The 24,745-nt window shown below is 50.6% G+C and overlaps 1 protein-coding gene across 1 annotated transcript in view; it reads left to right on the plus strand.

The window, feature by feature from the left end:
* Nucleotides 1-24,745, plus strand: part of CC2D2B (coiled-coil and C2 domain containing 2B) — a 1,427,481-nt gene that overhangs the window by 1,081,356 nt on the left and 321,380 nt on the right. Inside the window, 1 exon segment of the mRNA XM_085622020.1 lies at nucleotides 3,911-4,020. Within this exon segment, the coding sequence (XP_085478146.1) occupies nucleotides 3,911-4,020 (110 nt within the window).

Genomic DNA, 24,745 nt, shown 5'->3' on the forward strand with positions numbered 1-24,745 from the left:
CCAATATTGGGGCTCTTTGGCGGGGATCTTTTTTTCCTGCTGAAGGGTGCAGTGGGGGTAAGGGGCCCTAGGATGTGTAGATGTGGGTGAATGTATAAAATAGGTACTGTTAGTCCACACGTAAATTTTAATAAAGTGGTAAACAGCCTAACTAAAAACAATAGGAATTGAGGTGGGTATAGGCACTAGTAATTTATGTGACTAGTTATGCATGCCCTACTCTCAAAAAGATCGACATGTTTCGTGCCATGGTAGCCAATGGTCAGGGCACTTCCTCAGTATCAAAAATAAGAACTATCTACAATACTAGGTACGTGAACAATCTACATACCCAACAGGTTCAGTGAGGTAACCTACAAAAAAGAAAAACGAAAAGGTGACAATAAACAACACATCGTGGTGCACTCACATGATGAAACAGAGTCCTATCATTAGGAGGCAGAAGGTATCCATAAGGATAATGAGGAGAAACAAAGGAAGGATAATGTGAGGGTGCGCAAATGTAGCAGTCACCCAAGGTGAGAGTAAACAGTTTCTCACAGTAGAAGGATAAGAACAATGCAGTAAAAGGAAACACTCACCTATACTGCTAACAAGTAATTCTTGCAGCAGTGACCGGCGGTTATAAAAGGACTCCAATGTGTGTCCTAAAGACAGGTGCCGGAGGGGTGAGAAAATAGTGAAAATATAGTTAAAAGGCGCGGTGCTGATTGCGGCAATTAAAGGAATGTGTATGGCTAAACCGCGAGCCCCTCGAGGGTTAGAGAGATCAGGGAGAGTCAGGGTGGACCATCACCTAGTTGTTCACTACCCAGGGCGGTGTGGTGTGCAGCCATGGTAACCCGGCTACCCAGGGGAGGACGGAACGGAAGCCGAGCGCATGGGAGAGAGTGTAGTGGCAAGCCCATGCTCTCCTCCTGATGTGAAGGACCCGCGCCGTCCCCCCAAATGGCAGCGGGCCCAATCATGGACGGTAACGCCCATGCAGTTACACAAATGGAATAGGTACCAAGCCGCTCCGCAACAGAATTCTCACCTCAGTCAGGATCTGGATAGGAATGAGGGATGCGTGTGGTGCTCACCCGCGTCGTAGGACGCGTGTAATCCTGAACCTACCCCTACCGCCGGACCTGGGATGGTTAGAGGTAGGACGGTGTGTACGCCTGATATGCTGCCTGTTGATGACGTGTGGAGCACCATGTGACCAAATGCGCGTATCACAATGCGCGGAGGTCAAGCTCCGTCCAGGGTCGCCATGTTGGAACGGGGCGGAAGCCCCATTAGCTGCATATAGATGACGTGTAATCGGGTGCGTGTAACAAAAACGCATGGTGGTGCTGCTCCAGCCGTGGCGGCCATGTAGGATGGATGCAACAGTAAAAGATAATGCAGCAGTTGGTCAAGCAGCCACCTGTTTCAATTAGGTGAGCTTTCCCTTAAATAATGATGATGATGATAATAATGATAATAATAATAATAATAATAATAATAATAATAATAATGACATCCATTAGATGATGTAATAATATTAATAATAATCATCATCGCAACAGTGGAAAAAGTTCTTACCTGCTACTTACACATCCCACCTCCACATACTTTGTTGCTGCTTGCCAGTTGGATTGAACCATGTGATTGATTGTGCTACTGAATATCGACATCAACAATGTAGTCGTATAAATATACTGAGGGCACAATATCGAGTGGCAAAATATTGAAAGGTAGGTCCTTATAGGGAAGTATAGATTTACTGTTCCTAACGCCACATCTACGTACCTAAAAGATATATGTAACGCATATGTATATAGACTTGTCAATATATTTCTTTTGTATTTTGTCCTTGATATTTTTCTCCCACTCACATTGTGAATTTGATATTCAGGGGGCATACCCATGGGAAATAATGAAAAATTCAATACTATAGAAGAAACAAGTTATTTGCCTGCACACTGTAGTTCTCTAATATTGATATAGTTCATAGATTCATAGGCCACCCTTCATCCTCCCCAATTGGAGCGCACTACATCGAATATCTCATCTAAATTACCTTTATACTAATGCTGAGAAATCTGAGGTATTTGGGCCCTTAAGGGGGAAAAGTTATTTAGGAGCTGCTTCCTGATTGGTTGCAGTTTTGTTCTTAACAAAACAATATGAATTGGTTTACAATGTCACTTGTTTAAGCTTTTCTGTACAATGCTTTCTTTGAACTACTTGTTATAATTACCGTTGGACTCCCACCTCGACAACGGGGAAAATTCAAGAATGTAAATCTATGAAGTACTGGAGAAGCATAGTGTACAGGTAAGTAACTTGTTTTTTACCTCAGTTTCTTTATATATCATAACATGTCTCCATAAAGTTAAATACTGAGCAGAATCTGAATTCAATATCTTGTTTAAAAGTGGTGGACTCTATTACAAAAGAATCCCATAAAAGTACAAGTTGAGAGTTTTATCTGTGTCTGAACATACTTTGGACACCCATTTTTTACCTATCCACCAACATTCTGAACTTTACCACTGAGAAGCTGTGCCAGGCTCAGGTTTCCATGTGTACCATTATGAATATTTTGTGACTATTTCCATGCTCTCCCATTGTACAGAGTGCAACCTTTGCGCAAACGCACACTTTTTTTACTCCACTGGTAAAACATTTCTTCCTGTCGAGGCAAGGTCTTCCACTTCTCCCCCAGTAAATTAGATTGTAAGTTGTACTCATTTCCATCTCATAGGGCAGTTACTCCAGTCTTGAGTGAAAAGAGGTAAGATCAAAGTATGGCAATGCCCACAAATATGTATGTTTGTGGGCATACCCAAACTTTAAATGCCAACCACAGCATGGAACACCCACTTCTCACTGCTTGAGTGGGGTTTCCTACTGCGGATTTTTTTGCACTGTGGCAGTGAAATCTGCAGTACTAAATGCTTTTAGGCTGACCACAAATCCCTTTGTGAGTTCCTGACTGGTGTAAATAAGGTAATTGTCTGTGGCAAATCTGTGTTAATGGCCCAAAAAAGTTTGTGAATAAGACCTAGAGTAGCTGGTGCAGTAAATAGTTGGGAATTTGGGAGATTAATTAAAGTAAAAACCGATGAATACAAGCACATTCATTTATTTTCTGGAATTTTGTGTTCTGAAAACAGAGTAGAAGCTATAGAATCACTTCTGACTAAGATATCTAAAAATAAACAGAACTGGCATGGAATATCCAATAATTCTTGGATAAATATAACATTCAACAAAGCAAAGCTTTGATTGTTATGGACAAACATTGGAAAAACCCACAAATGTGAGCTGTGACTTTCCAAGGCTCTATCAATTAGAGTTAGGTAAGCTAAGCAGTGGTCTAGATGGACTCAAGCCAAATGCCTGGCTTGGCCCTTATCCTAAAGCGACTAACTCCAAAATAGTCCCAAGACAAAAACACAAAGCCGTACACCATTCTCCATTATTCTTCACCTAAATGAGTTTTTCAAAGTGAAACACAAAAACTGATTAAACCAATTTCAAAATTAGCTAAGAAGCGTGAATTTAAGGAAAAAAATAAATCTAAGGATATCGGAAAAGTTAGCCATCGATTTCAGAATTTAAAAGAAGGGATTGATATATTTCGTTTCTTAATGTAAATATTTAGGGATGTCACAACTAGCTTGAAACTAGGAAATGAATGGCAAGTTTCATAGCACCATTGCATGGTGTCATGTAGGATTTAATAATTATTGGTATTTAATATATAGCGCCGCCATGTCGCCTTTGTCACTTATAGAAACTGTATATTCTGTTTCAAACACTATCCAGAACGTGATGTCCACATGTTCGGTTTTAGTGGATGTTTGATTGACTGTCAAAAATGTTCTCAAATTATTTACTCATCACTACTAAGAGGTTGTTCTCTTATTTTGTTTAGGTCACTGTGTATCCATTCATTGAAGTTTCATTCCAGAATGCGGTTTATCAGACTTGTATCGCGGCTGGATGTAATCCTTGTTGGAATGAAGAGCTTCAGCTTGTTTTGAAGTAAGCAATTGGGCTAAAATCTTAAAATATGCATTCAACATATTCCATCAAAGTTTTCCTCTGTGCATCAGACAAATTAGTGCCTGATTCAGAGTGCAGAGTACAGTTTGTACTTCTTCAGGGTGATGGAGTGCCCATTGTCCACATTTAGTGATGTCCGCTGACATTCCATCTCATTGGCAGGGACCACTGTCACAGCGGTTTCTATCAATATGTTAGTTTGACGCCGTACCATCAAATTCACAGACATTCTTTAAACTTTTAACATGTTTTCGTTTTTTCGAAAGCAAACTCCCAAAGCTGGAGTTTGTTTTTTGAAATTCAAAAACTAATGACTCCCACACCATGGGAGTTGTCTCCCATGGTGTGCGGGTAATTTAAAAAAAAATTCTGTTGCAGGTTTTAACCCTGCGGTGACGGACTGTCAAACCTGGCCATTTGACCGACCACTCTAAATCGGGCTGGCGGTCGTATTGCCAAAACTCTGACGGCCCAACAGAGTAGTATATAGATAACTAGAGCTGGAGTTGGCTCTGTTGTTGATATACTAAAGGTCTGCCCACTAGCATATCAGGCTGACTGAGGGTTTGATGCAGTTGCAATAGAGTATCCTCTCCGCCAAACTCTAAGTTAGGCCCTTAGTCTTGATATGTGCATGTAAGTAATTCAACAACATTGACTCATCTTTCAATTTTTTGCATGTTCACAAATCTTCTCTTTATTTAGTTTTTCTATTGCCAAGACAATTGACATTCAATGAAACAGAATTGAGAATCAATTAAAAATCAATATGTATTAGTAATTATCATTCTCTCACTTGCCTATTGACGTTCATAAGGTCATTCAGACCAAAGCTCTAGAGTTTCATTTGTTAAGTATTTTCATTTGAGATGCCATGAGTTATGTCACCAATGATGTAATACAACGTGTTATGAGTGAAGTAATTTGTGAAGTCATAAGCAGTGCATAGCAGAAGCGCAAGTTATAGTTAGCTCTGATAGCTACAACTCATTAATTTCTGTGTTTTTAAAATTGTTACTTAACAAAGAAATTCTACGCTAACTATTACGCCACTTTCACCTTTGGTTTTTTCAGTGATTTTTTTTTTTTGTCTTGGAACAAATATGTAAACACACTTACTAAATGTACCTAACTATAACATTACTTTAACTTTCAGTTTTTTTGAGTGAATTTCCAATGTTTTTGTACCAATAAGTCTATTATTAACTATTTTTAAATAAAAAATATTATGTTGTTTCACATTTTATTAGGCTAAAATATATTTTCTTAGATATTTACATCCATTTACATAAATGAAATGAAAGTAGACAGCACAATAAAAATTGAGAAATCATAAGGTTTAGCCCTATGCAAACTTTATTTTTTGGGGGGGCTTCATTTGGGCTCCGTGATTGCTGCGAAGCCCAAAATGTCCAACCAATGCGGTTCCCGTGCTCTTCATCTTCCTGTTACAGGCATCCCAATAGATCTGTGGTTCTGGTGTAACTTTAAAAAAACACTAAGTTACTTAGGGCCTGTTTAAGATTTGGTGGGATTACTGTCCCAAGAACTCCATCGAGCTGACAGCGGTCCACCCTCCGTATTTAGATGTTGTCACTATAGACAGTTGACCGCCTCTACGGCGGTCTTCTCTGCTGGCTAACAGTACTCTGTCGCCGTCAGGCCGGTGTGTTTTCCCCAACCTGATTTAGATGTTCCCATTGTGCTGGCGGTGTCATGGTGGCGGAGTCCTGACGAAGTGAGGCCATGGTTGTGTAGAGACAGGTAAGTGCTACTTATCATTATCTCACTACACATATATGTTGTGAATCTTTTCATATGTATATGTGGGTTATGTATAATGCCATTCATTTTACATATAGATTGCACACCTATAATATACACATACTAGTGTATGTAGACCCACAGTCACCACAAGCACAACACCCACAACCACCACCACCACCAAATAATTTTTTTTTATGTATTACTGTAGGTGTGTACATTTTACCACGATAAGTTGGGAGATGAACACATGCATGACACATAAAAAAATTGCATGTAAGAGCAATATAAAAATACATGAGGCAAAAGATACGGTTAACACAGATTGATAGTGAGAAAAGTGACACAGAAGTCTACCCTAGATTCCGGTGACAACAGGGTTGCTGAGTGTCGTGGTCAAGTAGCAGCAGTACAGGAAGGACCTGGACAATGGGGTTCAAGATGGAAACGGAAGTGGGAACCTTAAAAAAGGTTAGTTTTCACCTCTTATGGCTCGTTTTCGTCAACCCGAGTTTGGCGGTTTCCCTGCAACATTGGCCACTTCAGGCTATGACGCCTTCGATGTGGGAGGAAGATTCTAATGGAGATTATAGGACTACAATGGTCATCCCTCCAAGGACCCGCCAACATCTAAATACAGCGGGCTCACCACCAAGCCGACGGGCAGGAATACTGTCAGAAAAGTGATGGCTGGACCAGATCCGCCAAGATCCAAAAATATTAATGAGGAGTTAATATTAGTCATGAATAAGGGTAAAAGTTAACTATGAGCCACACCAAAATACATCATCATATCTCAGAAATAGTTTTGACAGGTTTTTTTTCAAGTTTTTTGGGTCCTGCTGTACTTTTGCGACTGAGCTTCATTATTGTTGCAAATCATATGACACACCCAAAGAACACTTCTTATTGGTTAAAACAACTTTCCAACATCCTCAACAGGAAGTTCTCACCCTAGATCTGTTGTTTGGGTGTGCGACTAGGTTTGACGCCGGTCACTGGTACTGGCTGTGTTTTTCTGTTTTGAAGGGTTGCATTACATTTCAAAACATTAACAATGGCTTCTAGAGAGAAACACATGTAGAAGAGTTTGAACAAATAGGAAAAAGAGGACCAGAACACTGAGCAGTTCCCCCCCAAGAAGCAGTCACTGGTACGCAACTTCTTCGGTATTCCATCTGAGGAAAAAAAGGTGGTTGCCAGATATGTAGTGCGCTTTGTGCAAAAAATAACTATCCAAAGGCACATCAAAGTACAGACATGGAACGTGATGAAGCACTTGAGGACCACATTTGCATGACAGCTGGCAAGAGGTGAACTTCAAGAGATTCATCGCTTGCTTCTACTTGTGCTGCCAGTCTTGCCTTCCTCAGCTGCCTCAGCTTCAGAAGACAGTCACGTATTGCACCATCTGCAACAAAATAATTAGTATTGGGGAGCAAGCTGTCAACACTCTGCTCCAGGTTGTCGCTATTCATAAATGTTGATTTTTTTTCCTGTCCTAGTTGTGAACCCCTCAAGATTTTATCCCTCTTTTTGAAAGTAATATTCTACCAGAAAGCTGTGCGTACCGGGGCCACGTCCGAGAGGGTCTTGTCAATATCTTTGAGTGTAATAGACCTGTCCAGATCTTTTGCATCTGTTGGCGTCAGAGTGGGCAGCAGCAAGTCTACTATTAGTGAGGTGGACTCTGGCAGTGGCCTCATTAATTTCACATTTAAAGTGCAATAGTATTCCGCGAACGTGGATGCAATTTCCCAGGTCTCTGACACCCTCCCCAGCTTGGGGTCCATGATACTAGGGACCACTCTGTCCACCAATGTATGAGTCGCCAGCCAGTATAATAATTTGGCCGACATCTTCCCAGCTGTACACCCTACTCTGGGATTCAATCTAGCACCGTTTTGCCTCATTGAGGCACAGTTGTCTCAGCGACGCTCTGTCGAGTGCCGTCTGGTGTGATTCCGTTTCTCTGCCCCCCCCCCAACACTTCTCTACAAGAGCGATTCGGGCCTCTAACCCCTTTGGTCTGTAGCCTTTTTTGCCTCTCACATACTCAAAGGTGGATATGCATAATGCCCCACATATATACTTTGGTGGCCCTTCATAGGGTCCCAGGGAAGTCTAGGGAACCCATGTGTTGTTAGGAAAGTGTTAAGTTCTCGTGAGAGGCATTCAGTGACATCGTTATCAGTCAGGCGCCGAGCATTGAGTTGCCAAATGGAACGTTCCTCAGATCTCCATCCTCCAATATGGTAGCCACCAAGAATGATTAGATATCACCTTTGGAAGGATGTGGGACCACGTTGTTTTTGATCGAAACGGTGGCAGGTCAATTTGTGATTGTGTCTTGTGCGTGGCTGAGGTGTAGGTGAATGCATGCCGGGATTCCAGATATGCCAGACTTTGCAGAGTCCGAGGCCAGACATCCAGTCCACCAGGTGCAAGGCCAGCGGGCTGAAACCCTCCTGCTTCCTCAAACAGTCCTTGGTCGAAGACATTACCACATTGAAGTCCCCCACACCACTGTGATGCCCCTGGGAAGCCCTGTGAGCACGGCCCTCACTGTGTCCAGTGTGCTCCCAAACAACTGGGGAGGGATATATGCACTGACCAGGTTGTATACCTGCCCAGCAATAGCACCCTCTTCCACAACAAATCTACCCTATGGATCAGCTACACTATGGGAAATCACCATGGCTAAATGCTTGTGAATTAAAATGGCCACTCCCTAAGAACCTCTTGTGTGGCTTGCATGGTAAACCCTCTCAAACCTGTATCTGGCAAAGAAGAGGCATCTGGTGGCCAGTAGACCTAAGATGAAGGAGGTGCGACTAATACCGCCATCCACATCAAGTGACAATGCCGTAGGGGGGTGCCACTGACCCACTTGCACACGGACCCACCCAGGGTCCTGGCAGCACATGCAGTCGAGACCCCCTCCTGCACCTTCCCAGTGCCAATGAGCATCCAGGTAAGTTTAAATATGCCCCTGGGCTTGGTGCTGGCCCAAAGGAAACAGCCCCAGTGACGCCATTTGAGAACACCTCCTCCTCAAGCCCTGTCCAGCAGCCTATGGACACCTCCAGTCCACCAGGTATACACGTGGCCGAAGAGAGCGCCAGTGTGGGCTTCAGACCAGACCCAAAGCCTGACTCCTTTGTGCCCCCTAGCACCAGGTGTGGCTTCAGCTCTCAACAGGAATGCCCCAGCAGCAAGCCCCAACCCAGGGAGCCACTCCACTTAAGCCGATGACCACCCGGCAGCCCCCATGTTGGGCGTGACCATTCGATGTCGGCCTGGGTTGAAAATGCTGACTTTGTGTCTGTTGGACCTACGTCCTAGGGGTAGCTTGGCTCAGGTCAACAGGCTTACATCTCCACTGGGCCTCTCATGCGTGCATCCTACCCAGCTCGCAATCTTGCGCAGCACCACTCAAAAAGGACACTACACCGATTAAATGTAAGGTTTACTATAAGACTTTATCTCATTTTGTTCTTATTTGAATCGAGTTTCAATTAGACCTTACAATCTGAACATTTCATTACATTTTCATATGAACGTTCCTCTTTATCTTGAGGCAAAACCAGTCCTTACAGTACAGAATAAACTTTTCATCCAATGTGTTTTTACAGCTAAACACTCCGTTACATTTCAGAATAGCATTTCCAAATATTACATGTCAACATTGTACAGGGAGAATTACTTCAGACTTGGCACATCGTTAACACTCTCCGTGTGGGCTATGCATAGCACCTGGCCTCTGGAAGGACATCTAACCCCCTAGCAACCCTGCCCAGTAACCAATCCCCAATTTACTCTCTGGGTAATCCTTAAACTAACAAAGGGGGGTTAACTGGCTGCCCTGGATATATACCACTTATCAGGACAGGGGTAATACCGTTGACAATCTAGAGGTTACTTCCATCCAGGTAGCTATTAGAGATGGTTTGCACAGTGAATCTACACTATCCCAATGACCTTTGAACCCTCAATGCTTTTGGTTACTGGGGCTGGCACCACCACCATCCGCCCCAATATGTGTTCCACCCTTCACCTCGCTCGAGTCACTCACGTGGGGGCGCTATACTGCCAATAATTATAACAGTCGTGGAAGGTCTTCCCTTTCTTAAAGTCTTTGGAAAGTTCCCCAGCGCACAAACACTCTCCCTTCTCCCACGCTATTTTCCCCCTCTTACTGTCCGTCTGATGTTCTCCTCTGGCAGCTCACGAGATTGCGCGATATTCCCCTTCGTTGGTGTCACGGAGCCTTTAAGCGGTGAAGGAATTCTCTCCCAGCAGTCAGGATGGAAGATTCCCTTCCACGGGGCCACCTCCCCTCAGGATCTTCCCTCCCCCAGGCTCTCTCCTATTCCGATGGGAACCTCCGTCCGTCGTCGTCAGAGGGCACCCCCCCTAACTTGTTGGCAGAACCTCCTCCTCCCCACCTGTCACCTGACTAGGAGGCGTCGTTGTCGGTCGGCCCACCACTCCTGTGGCTCCAGTCCCGGAACAGCGCGTCCGATGAAGGTGCGGCCTCCGCTCCTGCACAGCCAGGGGGCGGCGCTCCAGCCCCGGCTCATGTGACTCGGGCAGCGACTTCACGGCTGCCCCGCTTGCACTTCCTGATGCGGGTTTCCACAGCAACGCAGCTGTGCTGCTCTCACTTCGCCACACGCCCGGGGCTGCTCCCTCTACCCAGGCGATTTGCTGTCGGCAGCGACAGCCTAATTCCTCAGGTAACGCTGTGTCCGGGCATTAGGGAAGACAGCTACAACTTGAAGGCGGCACTCGGGGAGGAAGGGCGATTGAGTTTACACGGTGCCGATCCTCTCACGGCACAAGGACTGAACTGACAGGACCCTCAGGGCATGGGCGCACACATCTTTCTCAGAATCAGTACAGATGGCGATCGCAGGCGACAGCGGAGCTATCAGTCGCTAGGCCCCAGCAATGGCACTCCCTCCGAACTCAGAGGTCAGGGGGGTACACTCCTCCTCGGGGTCTCACTAAATACTCCGGTCTCAAGTCACTGGCGGCACTCAGGGACTGGTCATCAGGTTGGGGGTGGTGTCGCTGGCGAGGGCAACCCGTGCAGACCCTAAGACCTGTCAATCCCTGACCAGTGCAGCCACCTCCCCACTCAGGTGCCTTACTCCTGGTTAACCAGCCACTCATCTCTACTCTAAAATGGCCGCCCTCCTGTCACCTCTATTTATCACCTTGGGCCTGACTTGCCAGAGGGGCCCAGAAGGTTCCGGAACCTCTCATGGCAGTCAGGGTCCAGGTGCTGAGGTGACAGTTGGAGCCACCATTTTGTGTATCTCACATCCCTCATCTAGTTTCCTCAGTGGAGCACCTTGCGCCTCTCCCTCAGGTAGTGAGGATGAGGCGCCCAGAACCTCTACATCAGCACCCAAAAAGTTTGGTAGACAGAAAAAAAAATGAGGAGGGGGAAAAGACAAAAATAATAAAATGAGGAGGGAACTGCCAAAAGGCTGACAGGTCTAACACGCGTCCCCCCCAGCTGAAAGTGGGGAGAGCTACCCAACCCCTTGGGAGTCCTCTTCACTAAGGCGGAAATACCTGGATAGACCGTCAGCATTGGCGTGGTCCACTCCTGGGCGATGTTCCACCCTAAAGTCCTTTCCCTGTAGGGAGATGGACCACCTCAATAGCTTGGGATTCTCGCCCCTCATTTGCATCAGCCACCTGAGGGGCCGGTGGTCGGTCTGAACCAGGAAGTGCGAGCCAAACAGGTATGGCCGCAGCTTCTTCAGAGCCCACACCACCGCAAAAGCCTCCCTCTCAATTGCACTCCACCTCTGTTCCCGGGGGAGTAGTCTCCTAGACAGGAAAACCACCGGTTGGTCTAGACCCTCGTCATTGAGTTGCGACAGCACTGCCCCGATACCGTGCTCCGACGCATCTGTCTGGACGATGAACTCCTTGGCGAAGTCAGGGGCCCTGAGAACAGGTGCCGCACACATGGCCTTTTTCAAGGTGTCAAAGGCTTGTTGACATCCCTCGGTCCAGATTACCCGTCGAGGGTGCTTTTTAGAAGTGAGCTCAGTCAAGGGGGCCACGATAGTACCGTATCCCTTGACGAAGCGTCGGTAGTAGCCCGTGAGGCCCAAGAAGGCCCGGACCTCTGTCTGAGTCTTGGGGGGTTTCCAGGCCATGATGGTTTCGATCTTGGCCTGGAGGGGTTGCACCTGGCCCCGACCCACCAAGTGACCGAGGTACACTACCGACCCCTGCCCGATCTGGCACTTACTGGCTTTGATCGTCAGACCTGCCTGCTGCAAAGCCTGAAGTACAGCCTGAAGGTGACACAAATGTCCTCCCAGCTGCGGCTGAAGACAGCGATGTCATCCAGGTACGCAGCTGAAAAGGCTTCCATCCCAGAGAGGACCTGGTTCACCAACCGCTGGAACGTAGCAGGGGCGTTCTTGAGCCCAAAGGGCATCACACAGAACTGGTAGTGACCCTCAGGTGTGGAGAAGGCTGACCTTTCCTTGGCTCCATCCGTCAGGGAAATCTGCCAGTACCCGGATGTAAGGTCAAAGGTACTGAGATATTGGGCAGCTCCCAACCGGTCAATGAGCTCATCCGCCCTTGGGATGGGATGAGCATCTGTCTTTGTCACCGAATTCAGTCCCCTGTAATCCACACAGAACCGGAGTTCTGGGGTAGTGCCCGGTGGGGCAGCTTTGGGTACCAGTACCACCGGACTGGACCAGGGACTACTTGAAGGCTCAATCACTCCTAGCTCTAGCATCTTGGTAACTTCTCCATGGATGCTAGCCTTCACCTTATCCGACAGTCGGTAGGACTTGGACTTCACAGGTGGGCTGTCCCCTGTGTCCACGTCATGGGTACACAGATGAGTCCTTCCCGGGATAAGGGAGAACAGGGAAGCAAACTGCTCCAAAACGCAGCGGCAGTCTCTCCGCTGTTCAGGAGTTAGGGATGGTGATAGGATCACTCCCTCCACCGACCCATCCTTCTCTTGAGACGCAAAAAGATCAGGAAGAGGTTCACTTTCTTCTTCCTCTGACCCATCAGTTACCATCATTAAAGTGACCTTGGGTCTCTCTTGGTGAGGCTTGAGGCGGTTGACATGGAGCACCCGATGGGGCTGCCTGGGGGTCTTAAGGTCTACCACGTAGGTGACTTTGCCCTTCTTCTCAACCACCTCAAAGGGGCCTGACCAGCGATCTTGGAGGGCGCTAACCTCTCCAGGTTCCATCACCCACACCTTCTGGCCAGGCTCCAGCTCCACCGGGTGAGCGTTTCGGTCATACCATTCCTTCATGACCGTCTGGCTGGCTTCTAGGTTTTCAGAAGCTTGCTTCCACAACCTAGCCATTTGGCTACGAAAGGCCAGCATGTAGCTCACCACATCCGGGGGAAGTTTTCTGGGAGTCTTTTCCCATCCATCCTTCACCAGGCTGAGGGGTCCCCGCACAGGGTGCCCGTACAACAGCTCGAAGGGGCTGAAGCCCACTCCCTTCTGTGGTACCTCCCTGTAGGAAAACAGCAAACAAGGTAGGAGGACGTCCCATTTCCTCCGCAGGCTCTCGGGCAGACTCCTGATCATGCCCTTTAAGGTTTTGTTAAACCTTTCCACCAGACCATTAGTCTGGGGGTGATAAGGGGTGGAGAACCGGTAAGTGACTCCACACTCTTTCCACATAGCCCGCATATATGCCGACATGAAGTTGGTACCTCTGTCCGACACAACTTCCTTGGGGAATCCCATCCGGGTGAAAATTCCCATAAGGGCCCGTGCCACTGCAGGTGCAGTAATGGTCCTCAGAGGGATAGCCTCTGGGTACCGTGTGGCATGATCCACCAGAACCAGGATAAACCTGTGACCGGCAGACGTGGGTGGATCCAATCCCACCCTTTCAAAGGGGGTGCCAACGACAGGCAGTGGTTCCAGAGGAGCCTTCAGCTTCACCCCTGTCTTCCCACTAGCTTGGCAGGTTACACACGTCCTACAAAAAGTATCGGACGTAATCCTCATCTGAGGCCAGTAGAAATGAGGGACAAGTCGAGCAAAGGTCTTGTCTTGTCCCAAGTGTCCTGCCAAGGGTATTTCGTGAGCCAATCCCAATAGGAAGGCTCGGTAACGCTAGGGAACCACCAAGGCCCGGGATGAACCATGCACCGGAGCCTTGGGTTCGCTATACAGGAGTCCATCTTCCCAATATATGTGGAAGTTCCCCGAATCGTTACCCGCTGCCTGGGCTTCGGCCTGCCGCCGCAAACCCTCAAGGGTAGGGCACTCCTTTTGAGCCCGACAAAACTCCTCCCTAGTAGGTCCTACCTCCACCTGCCAGTCTGCAGGGGTAGGTAAGTCCTCCAGGGAAGTTGCATCCCCCTCCGTAGACTCCGGGACCACACCAGTCACCCCATCCGCCTTTGGAGGTTCCGATGCCGGGGCAGGCTTTCCCCGACCCCGTTTACCCTTTCCGGCAGCTGGTTGGGCCTTTGTCCCAGGCTCCAACCTCTGTGAATCCCCTCTCTGGGCAGTCACGGACCGGGTGTTGGCACACGTCCACTCAGGGGTTCCCAACATTTCCATGTGGGCCCTGAACTCGACCTCCTTCCACGCCGAGTGTTCAAGGTCATTTCCCAACAGGCAGTCGACCGGCATGGCAGGGCTTATCGCAACTCGTAGAGGACCCGCAACCCCTCCCCACTCAAAGGGAATCTGGGCCACCGGATAGTGACCCTCTCGGTTGTCAGCCATCACAACCGGGTGGACTACATTGGGAACCACCTGCTCTGGGGACACCAGCTGACTCCTTACCATAGTCATGCTGGCTCCTGTGTCCCGCAGAGCCTTCACCCTCTGGGCATTGATGGTGACCCATTGCCTGTACTTAGTAGTATTCGAGGGCACCTGGGTCTTAGGAACCATCTCACAATCCCCTAAGGACACTAAGGTTAACCCTGCCCACTCACCTCCCTTATCTAGGGGCAACTCCTCCCCAAGCACTACACTTGCCACCCCAGGGGTCTTTCCTCCATTGGGAGGGTGTGGTCTCTTGGGACACTTGGCATCCCCCTTATAGTGCCCAACCTCACCACACTCATAACATCGGACAACCCTAGGCTGCTGACCACGGTCAGGATAAGGGGGTTTGTGGGGGCCAACCTTAGGAGGGAATCCTACTCCCTTCCCTTGTGAACTCTTTTGGGGGCCTTTAGAGAACTCCTTCTTTTTGTCTCCCCCCTCTTTCTTCTGGGGGACGCCCTGTCCAGCCCCCTGGAAATTCCCTCCAGTCCCTTTCGAGGATACCCGAGTACTCGCCCAGATATCCGCCTCCTCTGCAAGCTTCCTAGGATTAGTTAGCTTGCTGTCCACCAGGTGCTGACGCAGCTCCGGAAAACTTATCTCGAGGAGGTGCTCCTTTAAAATTAAATTGTACAGTCCCTCATAGTCCTTGACCTCACTGCCCTGTACCCAGCCCTCTAAGGCCTTCTTGGCATAGTCCAAAAAATCTACCCAATTCTGGGTGGCCAACTTTTGACTGCCCCGAAACCTCTGCCTGAATTTTTCAGGGGTCAACCCAAATTTCCTCACTAGGGCGACCTTCATGATGGGGTAATTGGTCTGATCTTGCTGTTCTAATGCTAACAAGGCATCCCTCCCCACCGGAGGCATGTATCTATATAGGCCACCCCCCCACTGAGCTTCGGGGACCCCATGGGCTCTTAGGGAGACCTCATAGGCAGCCAGCCATTTAACGATGTCATCCCCGACACCATAGCTGGTGACTACATCTTTGGGCAGGTAAGGCCTGGACTCTCTGGGGACCTCTCTAGGTATGCTGCCACCAACAGGACTGCTGGGGGTTCCAAGCTGTAGGGCTTTGAGCTCTAACTCCTTTAAATGGAGCTCATGGAGGAATCTCCTCTCCTCCCTCTCTTTTTCCAAACGGGCCAGATCCATTCTGAACTGCCTCTCCTCCCTTCGGTCAACTAGATCAGCAGAGGTCAGGCTCCCCCCTGAAGCGCTACTACCCACTCTTGATGGGGCCCTAGATCCGACGTCCATGTTGCCGCTCCCAGGGGGGAAAAGGACTTCCGTTTCTTCCGGGAGGTCCAGTCCTGGTTCCTCCTCCCGTTTCCCGCTAGGGTGGGCCATAACCCAGGCTCTTAAGCTAGCTTGGAGCTCTATTTTCCTCGCCCCCTGCTTAAAGAATACCTCCCTCTCCTGGCAGAAGTCCTTCAATTGGGTCACCGTATATTCTTCCAGCCTACCCAACTCGAACTCCATCCTACCAGATGGGACCCCAACACAGTCAAAAAGAACTTCACACTGGAAGACCTTCCCTAAAAAGGAAGTATAACACAGGACAATTTTGAAAAGCTCCAATCAGGAAAACAATCTGGAGAAAACTCCAGTTAAAACAATCAGGTGTAGGAGGAGGAGCCTAGCGCGCAACCAAGATGGCCGCGTAGGTGCGAGGCTCCCGAGGACCTCCGCAACCTCCTACGTTTATCCTGTCTTCATCCTGCATTGGTTGAGGGGACTGTGTCGGGGAGCCTGAGCCGAGGTGGTACCCGTTTTCCGTTTTTGAATCGGACCCCGGGTGCCGGGGTGAGCACCGACTGAACTTTGCGGCCTACTTCCCTCCTGACCCCGGATTCGAGTTTGGGGGTAACCCAGTGGCGAAGTGAACAACAACGGCGGGCTGGGCCTGGCGAGTCGCGCACCCCGCACTTTCGCTTTTGACTCCCCCTGCCGTCATCGCAGGTGGGATTACGGCGTTTTTTTGTGTTGGGGTGGCCTCGCTGGGAGACCCTGCCTGCCTGCCTGCGGTGGCCCGCTCTGCCGTCCTGGGGTGACCCCCGGGGCTCTCGGCCTTGATTGATTGCTTGCTCTCCACTGCGTACCTGGTGAGGTCGCGAGCCACACGACGATGGCCACGAAGCAGGAAGGGGATCGGTTGAAGGCCAAGTCTACCCGGCGTGGCACCGCGCATCAGGCCAACATTATGGACCGCTACACCCTCCCGAAGGGGTCTCCCGGCGGATCGCACAAGTCCTCCGAGTGCCCCTCGGATGCCCCGGATTTGCCTGCGGATCTGACTTTGCAGGATGTTATGGGCGCCATTGCTGAGATGAAGACCTCAGTGGGCCAGCAATTCGACACCTTGGCACATAAACTCGACGCGGTCCTCATCGATGTCAACCTTGTTAGAGCCGATCTCTCTAAGACGAATGACCGGGTCGACTCACTGGCCCACACCGCGTCGGGCCTCACGACTGAGGTAGCGGCCCTTCAGACGGAGGTGCATCGACTCCGTCAGGCAAGTGCGCTCCTGGATCGGCGCCTGGAGGACTCAGAGAGCAGGGCCCGGAGGAACAATATCCGCATTATTGGAGTGCCCGAGGGACGGGAGGAGTCGGCGGCGGACCTCTTTGTGGAGGACCTGATCTCTACCCATCTCCAGCCTAAGGGGCTGAGTAAATTCTTTGCGGTGGAGAGGGCCCATAGAGTTCCCGGAGGCAGGCCGAAGGTCGGAGCCCCTCCGCGGCCTCTTATTGCCCGTATTTTTAACTTTCGGGACAGGGATGCGATTCTGCAAGCTTCCAGACTGCAAGGGCCGATTAAGCTGGAAAACATGGAGGTGAACTTTTATCCTGACTTCACGCAGGCAGTCCAGAAGCAGAGATTGAGTTTCCTGGGTGTCAAGCGGCGGCTTCGGGACATGAACCTAAAATATGCCATGCTCTTCCCGGCCAGGCTGCGGGTGGAGGCGGATGGTCGCACTCACTTCTTTGACCGTCCTGACATGGCCGGGGACTGGCTGGACACTTTGACTGGGGGACATGGTCGGGATGGGGGGGGGGGGGGGGGCGACGGGAGGTGAGCGCTCACCGGACCGGGTCTGAGGTACTGACACAGTGGCTCCACCCGGGTGATGCCACTTTTGGCCATGCTTAGGGTCTTTTGCCTATTGTGCCTTGTTTCCCCTCCATGGGAGGTTGTGCTGGGTCTCGAGGGGGTTCTCCCTCCTCCTCTAGGGGGTCTTAGTAGTTCCATCTATATAGGGGCAACAGGCACACTGCAAGTTGGGGGGGCTGTTTGGGCTCATGCAGGGGTGCAGGGAGGGGGGAGTTTTGTTGGGGCTGTTGGGTTGGGGTTGGGTATTGTTTATTTGTACCACAAGGCAGATGTATTGTTGTGCTACTTCTACAGTGCTCCCTGGGGGGAGATGGCTCGATTTCGGTTATGATGGGGGGTAGGGGACGGAGTCTTTTGTCCTGGAATGTCAATGGACTGGGGGACAGGATAAAACGGGGTGTGGTCCTGCAGTTTTTAAAACGTATTTCTCCCGATATAATATTTCTGCAGGAAACGCACCTCATTGGAAACTCCTTTCGTGCTATGAATAGACGGGGCTATCGCCTTATAGCCCACTCGGGCTTCACCTCTGGTTCGAGGGGCGTGGGAATTATGGTTAAAACTTCGCTCCCGTTTGAGATGGATGAGGTGTTCCACGATGACAGGGGACGATACACGTCTCTGGTGGGTAGATTGGAGGGTAGAGTGATTGTTTTAGTTTCTGTTTACGTACCGCCAGGGTTGCAAACAACTACTTTCGCTGATCTGGGACGCCTCCTCCTTGGCCTTCCGGAGGGGATTCTAGTGGTTGGGGGAGATTTTAACGCTGTGGTTTCCGGTACTGAGGACCGTCACCCTCCTAGAGATCTCCCCCGTGCCCAAGCGTGGCTTTTCGGCCTCTTGGATACATTGGGGCTGGTGGATTGTTGGCGGCTGAAACACCCTACGCAGATACAGTACACCTTTCATTCCGGGGCTCATGGCAGTCTTTCTAGGCTTGATTATGTTCTGATGCCAGCGGCACAGGCGGGGAGGGTTGGGGAGGTATGACATTTGGCGCGGGGTATTTCGGACCACTCCCCGCTCCTGCTGCATTTCGACATTGTCCCGAGGGGTGAGGGGAGGGTGGTCCCGGTCAATCCCTGGTATCTGCGTGACCCCACAATTCGCGCAGATTTGGTTAAATCTCTGGAGCGGTATTTTGAAGATAATGTGGGGTCTGTATTGTCTGCGGTCTCTCTGTGGGAGGCGTTTAAGACGGTAATCCGGGGGGAGGCCCTGTCCCTCATTTCCCATTCCCGGAGGCGCGGGCGGGAGGAGGTGACCCGTATTGAAACTGAGATAACTGAATTGGAGGGTGATCTGGAGTGTGGGGTAACGGATGATAAACTGCATGCTCTCCGACTCAAACAGGCGGACTACAAGGCCCTAGTCACGGAGGCAGCCAGGGGCCTGAGTAGAGAGCAACAAGGGCGAATGTATGATGTGGGTGATAAGGCTGGTAAATTGATTGCGTGGCTGGATAAAAAGGAGAGAGCGAGTCGAGTTGTCCCGTCGATTGAGAGACTGGATGGTGTGTGTGTCACTGAGCCGGAGGAAATTGTTGAATGTTTCGCTGAGTATTTCCGTGGGGTGTATTCCCCGGTATCTTCCCGTTCGGAAGAAGATTCCCATGACCTGCTTAAAGACATTGCGCTGCCTTCCCTTTCGGAAGAGGATAAAGTGTCGTTGGATGCCGTCCCTACGTCTGAGGAGATTGCCCTCGCTATACGGTCGGTCGCTTCCGGCAAGGCCCTGGGTCCTAATGGCCTTCCCATCGAATTGTACAAGCTGCGACCGGATACGCTGGCGCCACATCTTCGCGCTATGTTCCTCGCGGCCCGTTCGGCGGGCTCCCTCCCGCTGGACCAGCGTCTGGCCACTATCGTGGTTATTCATAAGGAGGGGAGGCCGCGGGATCGGGTCACGTCCTACAGGCCCATTTCTCTGTTGAATGCGGAGCCCAAAATTCTCGCCAAGGTGCTGGCTAATCGGCTGGTTAGCGTGGTGTGCGATCTGATTCACCAGGACCAGTCCGGCTTTATCCCTCATCGCAACACCGCGCTTAATCTGCGGCGTTTGCATGGGGTGCTCGCGCGGGTCCCGTTCATGCGAGAGCCGGCCATTTTGGCGTCCTTGGACGCCACTATGGCGTTCGACACGCTTGAATGGCCATATATTTGGGCGATGCTGGCGAAGTTTGGTTTTGGCCCGGGATTCATTGGCTGGGTGAAACTGTTATACTCCGGACCTCTGGCGCAGGTGTGAACGGTAGAGTGTCGGCTCCGTTTGAGCTGGGCAGGGGTACGCGGCAGGGCTGCCCGCTGTCGCCGCTCCTCTTCGCGCTTGCCTTGGAGCCCCTGGCGGAGTGGCTGCGGTGGGAGCCTTCCATTCGTGGTCTCCGTTGGACCCCTGAGTATGAGGATCGCGTATCTCTTTACGCGGATGATATCCTTTTATACCTTGCTTCCCCGCGTAAATCGCTGATTGTATTAGTGGATGTTTTGCATTCCTTTGGCCGTAATTCTGGCCTAGTCATCAACTGGGCTAAATCCTGTGTGTATGTCCTCTCCGGGGAGACTCCTATCCTGCCGCGGGGCTGCCCTATCCAGGTCGCCTCGCAGGGATTTAAATACCTGGGTATCTTCATTACCCTGGATGCTGAGGCCCGATATAAACAAAATTTGCTCCCCCCCCTCCAACGCCTGAAGGAGGACGTGGCACGTTGGAGGCGCCTGCCGCTCTCGTCGCTTGGCCGTGCGGCATTGTTTAAGATGATGTCGCTGCCACGTTTCCTATATGCTTTACAGAACACGATGGATGTTGTCCCGGCGCGCTACTTTCGCGAGGTAGAGAGTTTGCAGCGCCAACTATTCTGGGATGGGAGACCGCGTATCGCCCTTGCGAAGCTGACACTCCCGTGGTATGACGGGGGGTCGCCCTCCCAGACATCAAACGGTACTACTGGGCCTCCCAGCTGGCCGCGATAAACCACGACTTTTACGGGCCTGCTTTAAACCCGGCCTTTGAGATGGATAAACTATTACTGCCGGGTGGTGACTACAATCGGGCGCTTTATTCTCGATCGCTCGACGCGCGTCTGACGGGCCCTACGCGGGTCATGGTACGGGTGTGGCACGCGGCAAACTTGGCGATGGGGTGGAAGGATCGCTTGACCCGGGCGACGCCACTGTATGCCTCTGAGCGGCTGGGCTCCCTGTGGACCTCGAAGGGTTTTGAGAAGTGGGACATGATAGGCATCAGCAGGGTGGGCGATCTCTGGACGAGGGGGGGATTCAAGACATTCGATGTTCTGCAGACGGAATTCCAGTTGCATGACAGGGAGTACTTTCGATATCTACAGGTCCGTCACGCGCTGGTCTCCGTATTCCCGGATGTTGCCTCCATCCCGGAGTACTCCCCTCTGGAAGATAGAGTGCTAGATGGGCATGTGCCGGATGGCACGATTTCCTTGATTTATAAAAAGCTCATCAATGATCGCTCGGGACTGTTGACTAGCCTTCGTGAGGCGTGGGTCGCCGATGGATTGGAGCTGGACGACGAGGACTGGGTGTCTGCGGTGGCCTCCCCGAAAGAGGTGGCCATACCGGCCCGCCTTCGCTTCGTCCAGCTCAAAATACTCCATAGGGTCTATGTTACGGGGCCGGGTTTGCTGCGTATGGGATATTCCGTGGATGGGTTGTGTAAGCGTGGGTGTGGTTCATTGGGGACCTTCGTCCATATTTTGTGGGAATGTCCGGAGGTGGCGCGATTCTGGCGTGGTGTGCATGCGGTGTTGCGGGCGGTCACACATGTGCCGTTGCTTCCTGAGGCGAGGAGGTGTCTGCTAAATGTGTGGGAGCCGACTGATTACTCAGTGCCGCAGACGTGGTGGGTGACTCTGGGCTATATGGTGGCAAAGCGTGACATAGCGCAACTGTGGGGCTCCCAGAGGGCGCCTACGATCTCGGCATGGAAGGACAACATGGATTGGTGTATGTTTCGGGAAAAAGTGGTGTATGTCGCGAGAGGTAAGCCTGGGAAATGGGTGAAAGTGTGGGGCCCCTGGAACTCCTACCGTGGCGGAATTTGTACCCCGCCGCTGACGCCTGAACTGGCACTGGCCCCGTCTCCCTAGTCTCCTTGTCTCTTTGGTTCTGGGTACGGAGTCCGCTTTGTCTCCGCTCTGGCCTGTCCCCCCCCCGCTTTTCCTGTGTATCGGTAGGGTCCTCCCCGGGGGAGCGCATATTGCTGCTTCGATTTTTTGCTGCCTTGTGGATTTGTTTGTTATCTCTTACATAAAAATGGAACCGCCATCTGGGGGGTCCGGACGGTGTGGCCGCCAATGTTTTTTCTTTCTAACTCCTGTGATCTCTCTCTCGCTGCAGCGTGTGTTTCTCACTTGTATTCTATGTTCTTATCGTTTGCTAGCGGCCGGCCCGAAGGTTGTAGGCCCATCTTTGTAACTCTTTTGACTTCTGTAATAAAGGTTTAAAAAAAAAAACAAAAAAAAAAAACAATCAGGTGTAGGTGGTGACGCGCGCAAAACTGCTACTAAGCGGATGCAAGGACTGAATAAGGATCCCACCGCTGAGCACCAATTTGTTGGACCTACGTCCTAGGGGTAGCTTGGCTCAGGTCAACAGGCTTACATCTCCACTGGGCCTCTCATGCGTGCATCCTACCCAGCTCGCAATCTTGCGCAGCACCACTCAAAAAGGACACTACACCGATTAAATGTAAGGTTTACTATAAGACTTTATCTCATTTCGTTCTTATTTGAATCGAGTTTCAAGTAGACCTTACAATCTGAACATTTCATTACATTTTCATATGAACGTTCCTCTTTATCTTGAGGCAAAACCAGTCCTTACAGTACAGAATAAACTTTTCATCCAATGTGTTTTTACAGCTAAACACTCCGTTACATTTCAGAATAGCATTTCCAAATATTACATGTCAACATTGTACAGGGAGAATTACTTCAGACTTGGCACATCGTTAACACTCTCCGTGTGGGCTATGCATAGCACCTGGCCTCTGGAAGGACATCTAACCCCCTAGCAACCCTGCCCAGTAACCAATCCCCAATTTACTCTCAGGGTAATCCTTAAACTAACAAAGGGGGGTTAACTGGCTGCCCTGGATATATACCACTTATCAGGACAGGGGTAATACCGTTGACAATCTAGGGGTTACTTCCATCCAGGTAGCTATTAGGGATGGTTTGCACAGTGAATCTACACTATCCCAATGACCTTTGAACCCTCAATGCTTTTGGTTACTGGGGCTGGCACCACCACCATCCGCCCCAATATGTGTTCCACCCTTCACCTCGCTCGAGTCACTCACGTGGGGGCGCTATACTGCCAATAATTATAACAGTCGTGGAAGGTCTTCCCTTTCTTAAAGTCTTTGGAAAGTTCCCCAGCGCACAAACACTCTCCCTTCTCCCACGCTATTTTCCCCCTCTTACTGTCCGTCTGATGTTCTCCTCTGGCAGCTCACAAGATTGCGCGATATTCCCCTTCGTTGGTGTCACGGAGCCTTTAAGCGGTGGAGGAATTCTCTCCCAGCAGTCAGGATGCAAGATTCCCTTCCACCGGGCCACCTCCCCTCAGGATCTTCCCTCCCCCAGGCTCTCTCCTATTCCGATGGGAACCTCCGTCCGCCGTCGTCAGAGGGCACTCCCCCTAACTTGTTGGCAGAACCTCCTCCTCCCCACCGGTCACCTGACTAGGAGGCGTCGGTGTCGGTCGGCCCACCACTCCTGTGGCTCCAGTCCCGTAACAGCGCGTCCGATGAAGGTGAGGCCTCCGCTCCTGCACAGCCAGGGGGCGGCGCTCCAGCCCCGGCTCATGTGACTCGGGCCGCGACTTCACGGCTGCCCCGCTTGCACTTCCTGATGCGGGTTTCCACAGCAACGCAGCTGTGCTGCTCTCACTTTGCCACACGCCCGGGGCCGCTCCCTCTACCCAGGCGACTTGCTGTCGGCAGCGACAGCCTAATTCCTCAGGTAACGCTGTGTCCGGGCATTAGGGAAGACAGCTACAACTTGAAGGCGGCACTCGGGAAGGAAGGGCGATTGAGTTTACACGGTGCCGATCCTCTCACGGCACAAGGACTGAACTGACAGGACCCTCAGGGCATGGGCGCACACATCTTTCTCAGAATCAGTACAGATGGCGATCGCAGGCGACAGCGGAGCTATCAGTCGCAAGGCCCCAGCAATGGCCCTCCCTCCGAACTCAGAGGTCAGGGGGGTACACTCCTCCTCGGGGTCTCACTAAATACTCCGGTCTCAAGTCACTGGCGGCACTCAGGGACTGGTCATCAAGTTGGGGGTGATGTCGCTGGCGAGGGGAACCCGTGCAGACCCTAAGACCTGTCAATCCCTGACCAGTGCAGCCACCTCCCCACTCAGGTGCCTTACTCCTGGTTAACCGGCCACTCAGCTCTACTCTAAAATGGCCGCCCTCCTGTCACCTCTATTTATCACCGTGGGCCTGACTTGCCAGAGGGGCCCGAAGGTTCCGGAACCTCTCATGGCAGTCAGGGTCCAGGTGCTGAGGTGACAGTTGGAGCCACCATTTTGTGTATCTCACCTCCCTCATCTAGTTTCCTCAGTGGAGCACCTTGCGCCTCTCCCTCAGGTAGTGAGGATGAGGCGCCCAGAACCTCTACATCAGCACCCAAAAAGTTTGGTAGACAGAAAAAAAAATGAGGAGGGGGAAAAGACAAAAATAATAAAATGAGGAGGGAACTGCCAAAAGGCTGACAGGTCTAACAGTGTCCCATCGGTGATTCCAGTTACAATCAGTCTTTTTGTGGACATTTGTGATGTCACCAGCCATGAGCAGAAAGCTGCTTCTTATCTAATTAACTGTCCAAAAAGGGGTTCGGAGATCGTTTTTTTGTGCCAGCGTCCGGCCGTGACGCTACTGCTACAAGGGAGATGCTGCAACCACTGCTGCTGCTGCTCTGCTTGCCACTGGGCCTCCTGGGGTGTGTGGAAAAAGGAAGGTACTGCGG

This window comes from Triturus cristatus, chromosome 1_2, assembly GCF_964204655.1.
Source record: "Triturus cristatus chromosome 1_2, aTriCri1.1, whole genome shotgun sequence".
NCBI classification, from domain to species: domain Eukaryota; kingdom Metazoa; phylum Chordata; class Amphibia; order Caudata; family Salamandridae; genus Triturus; species Triturus cristatus.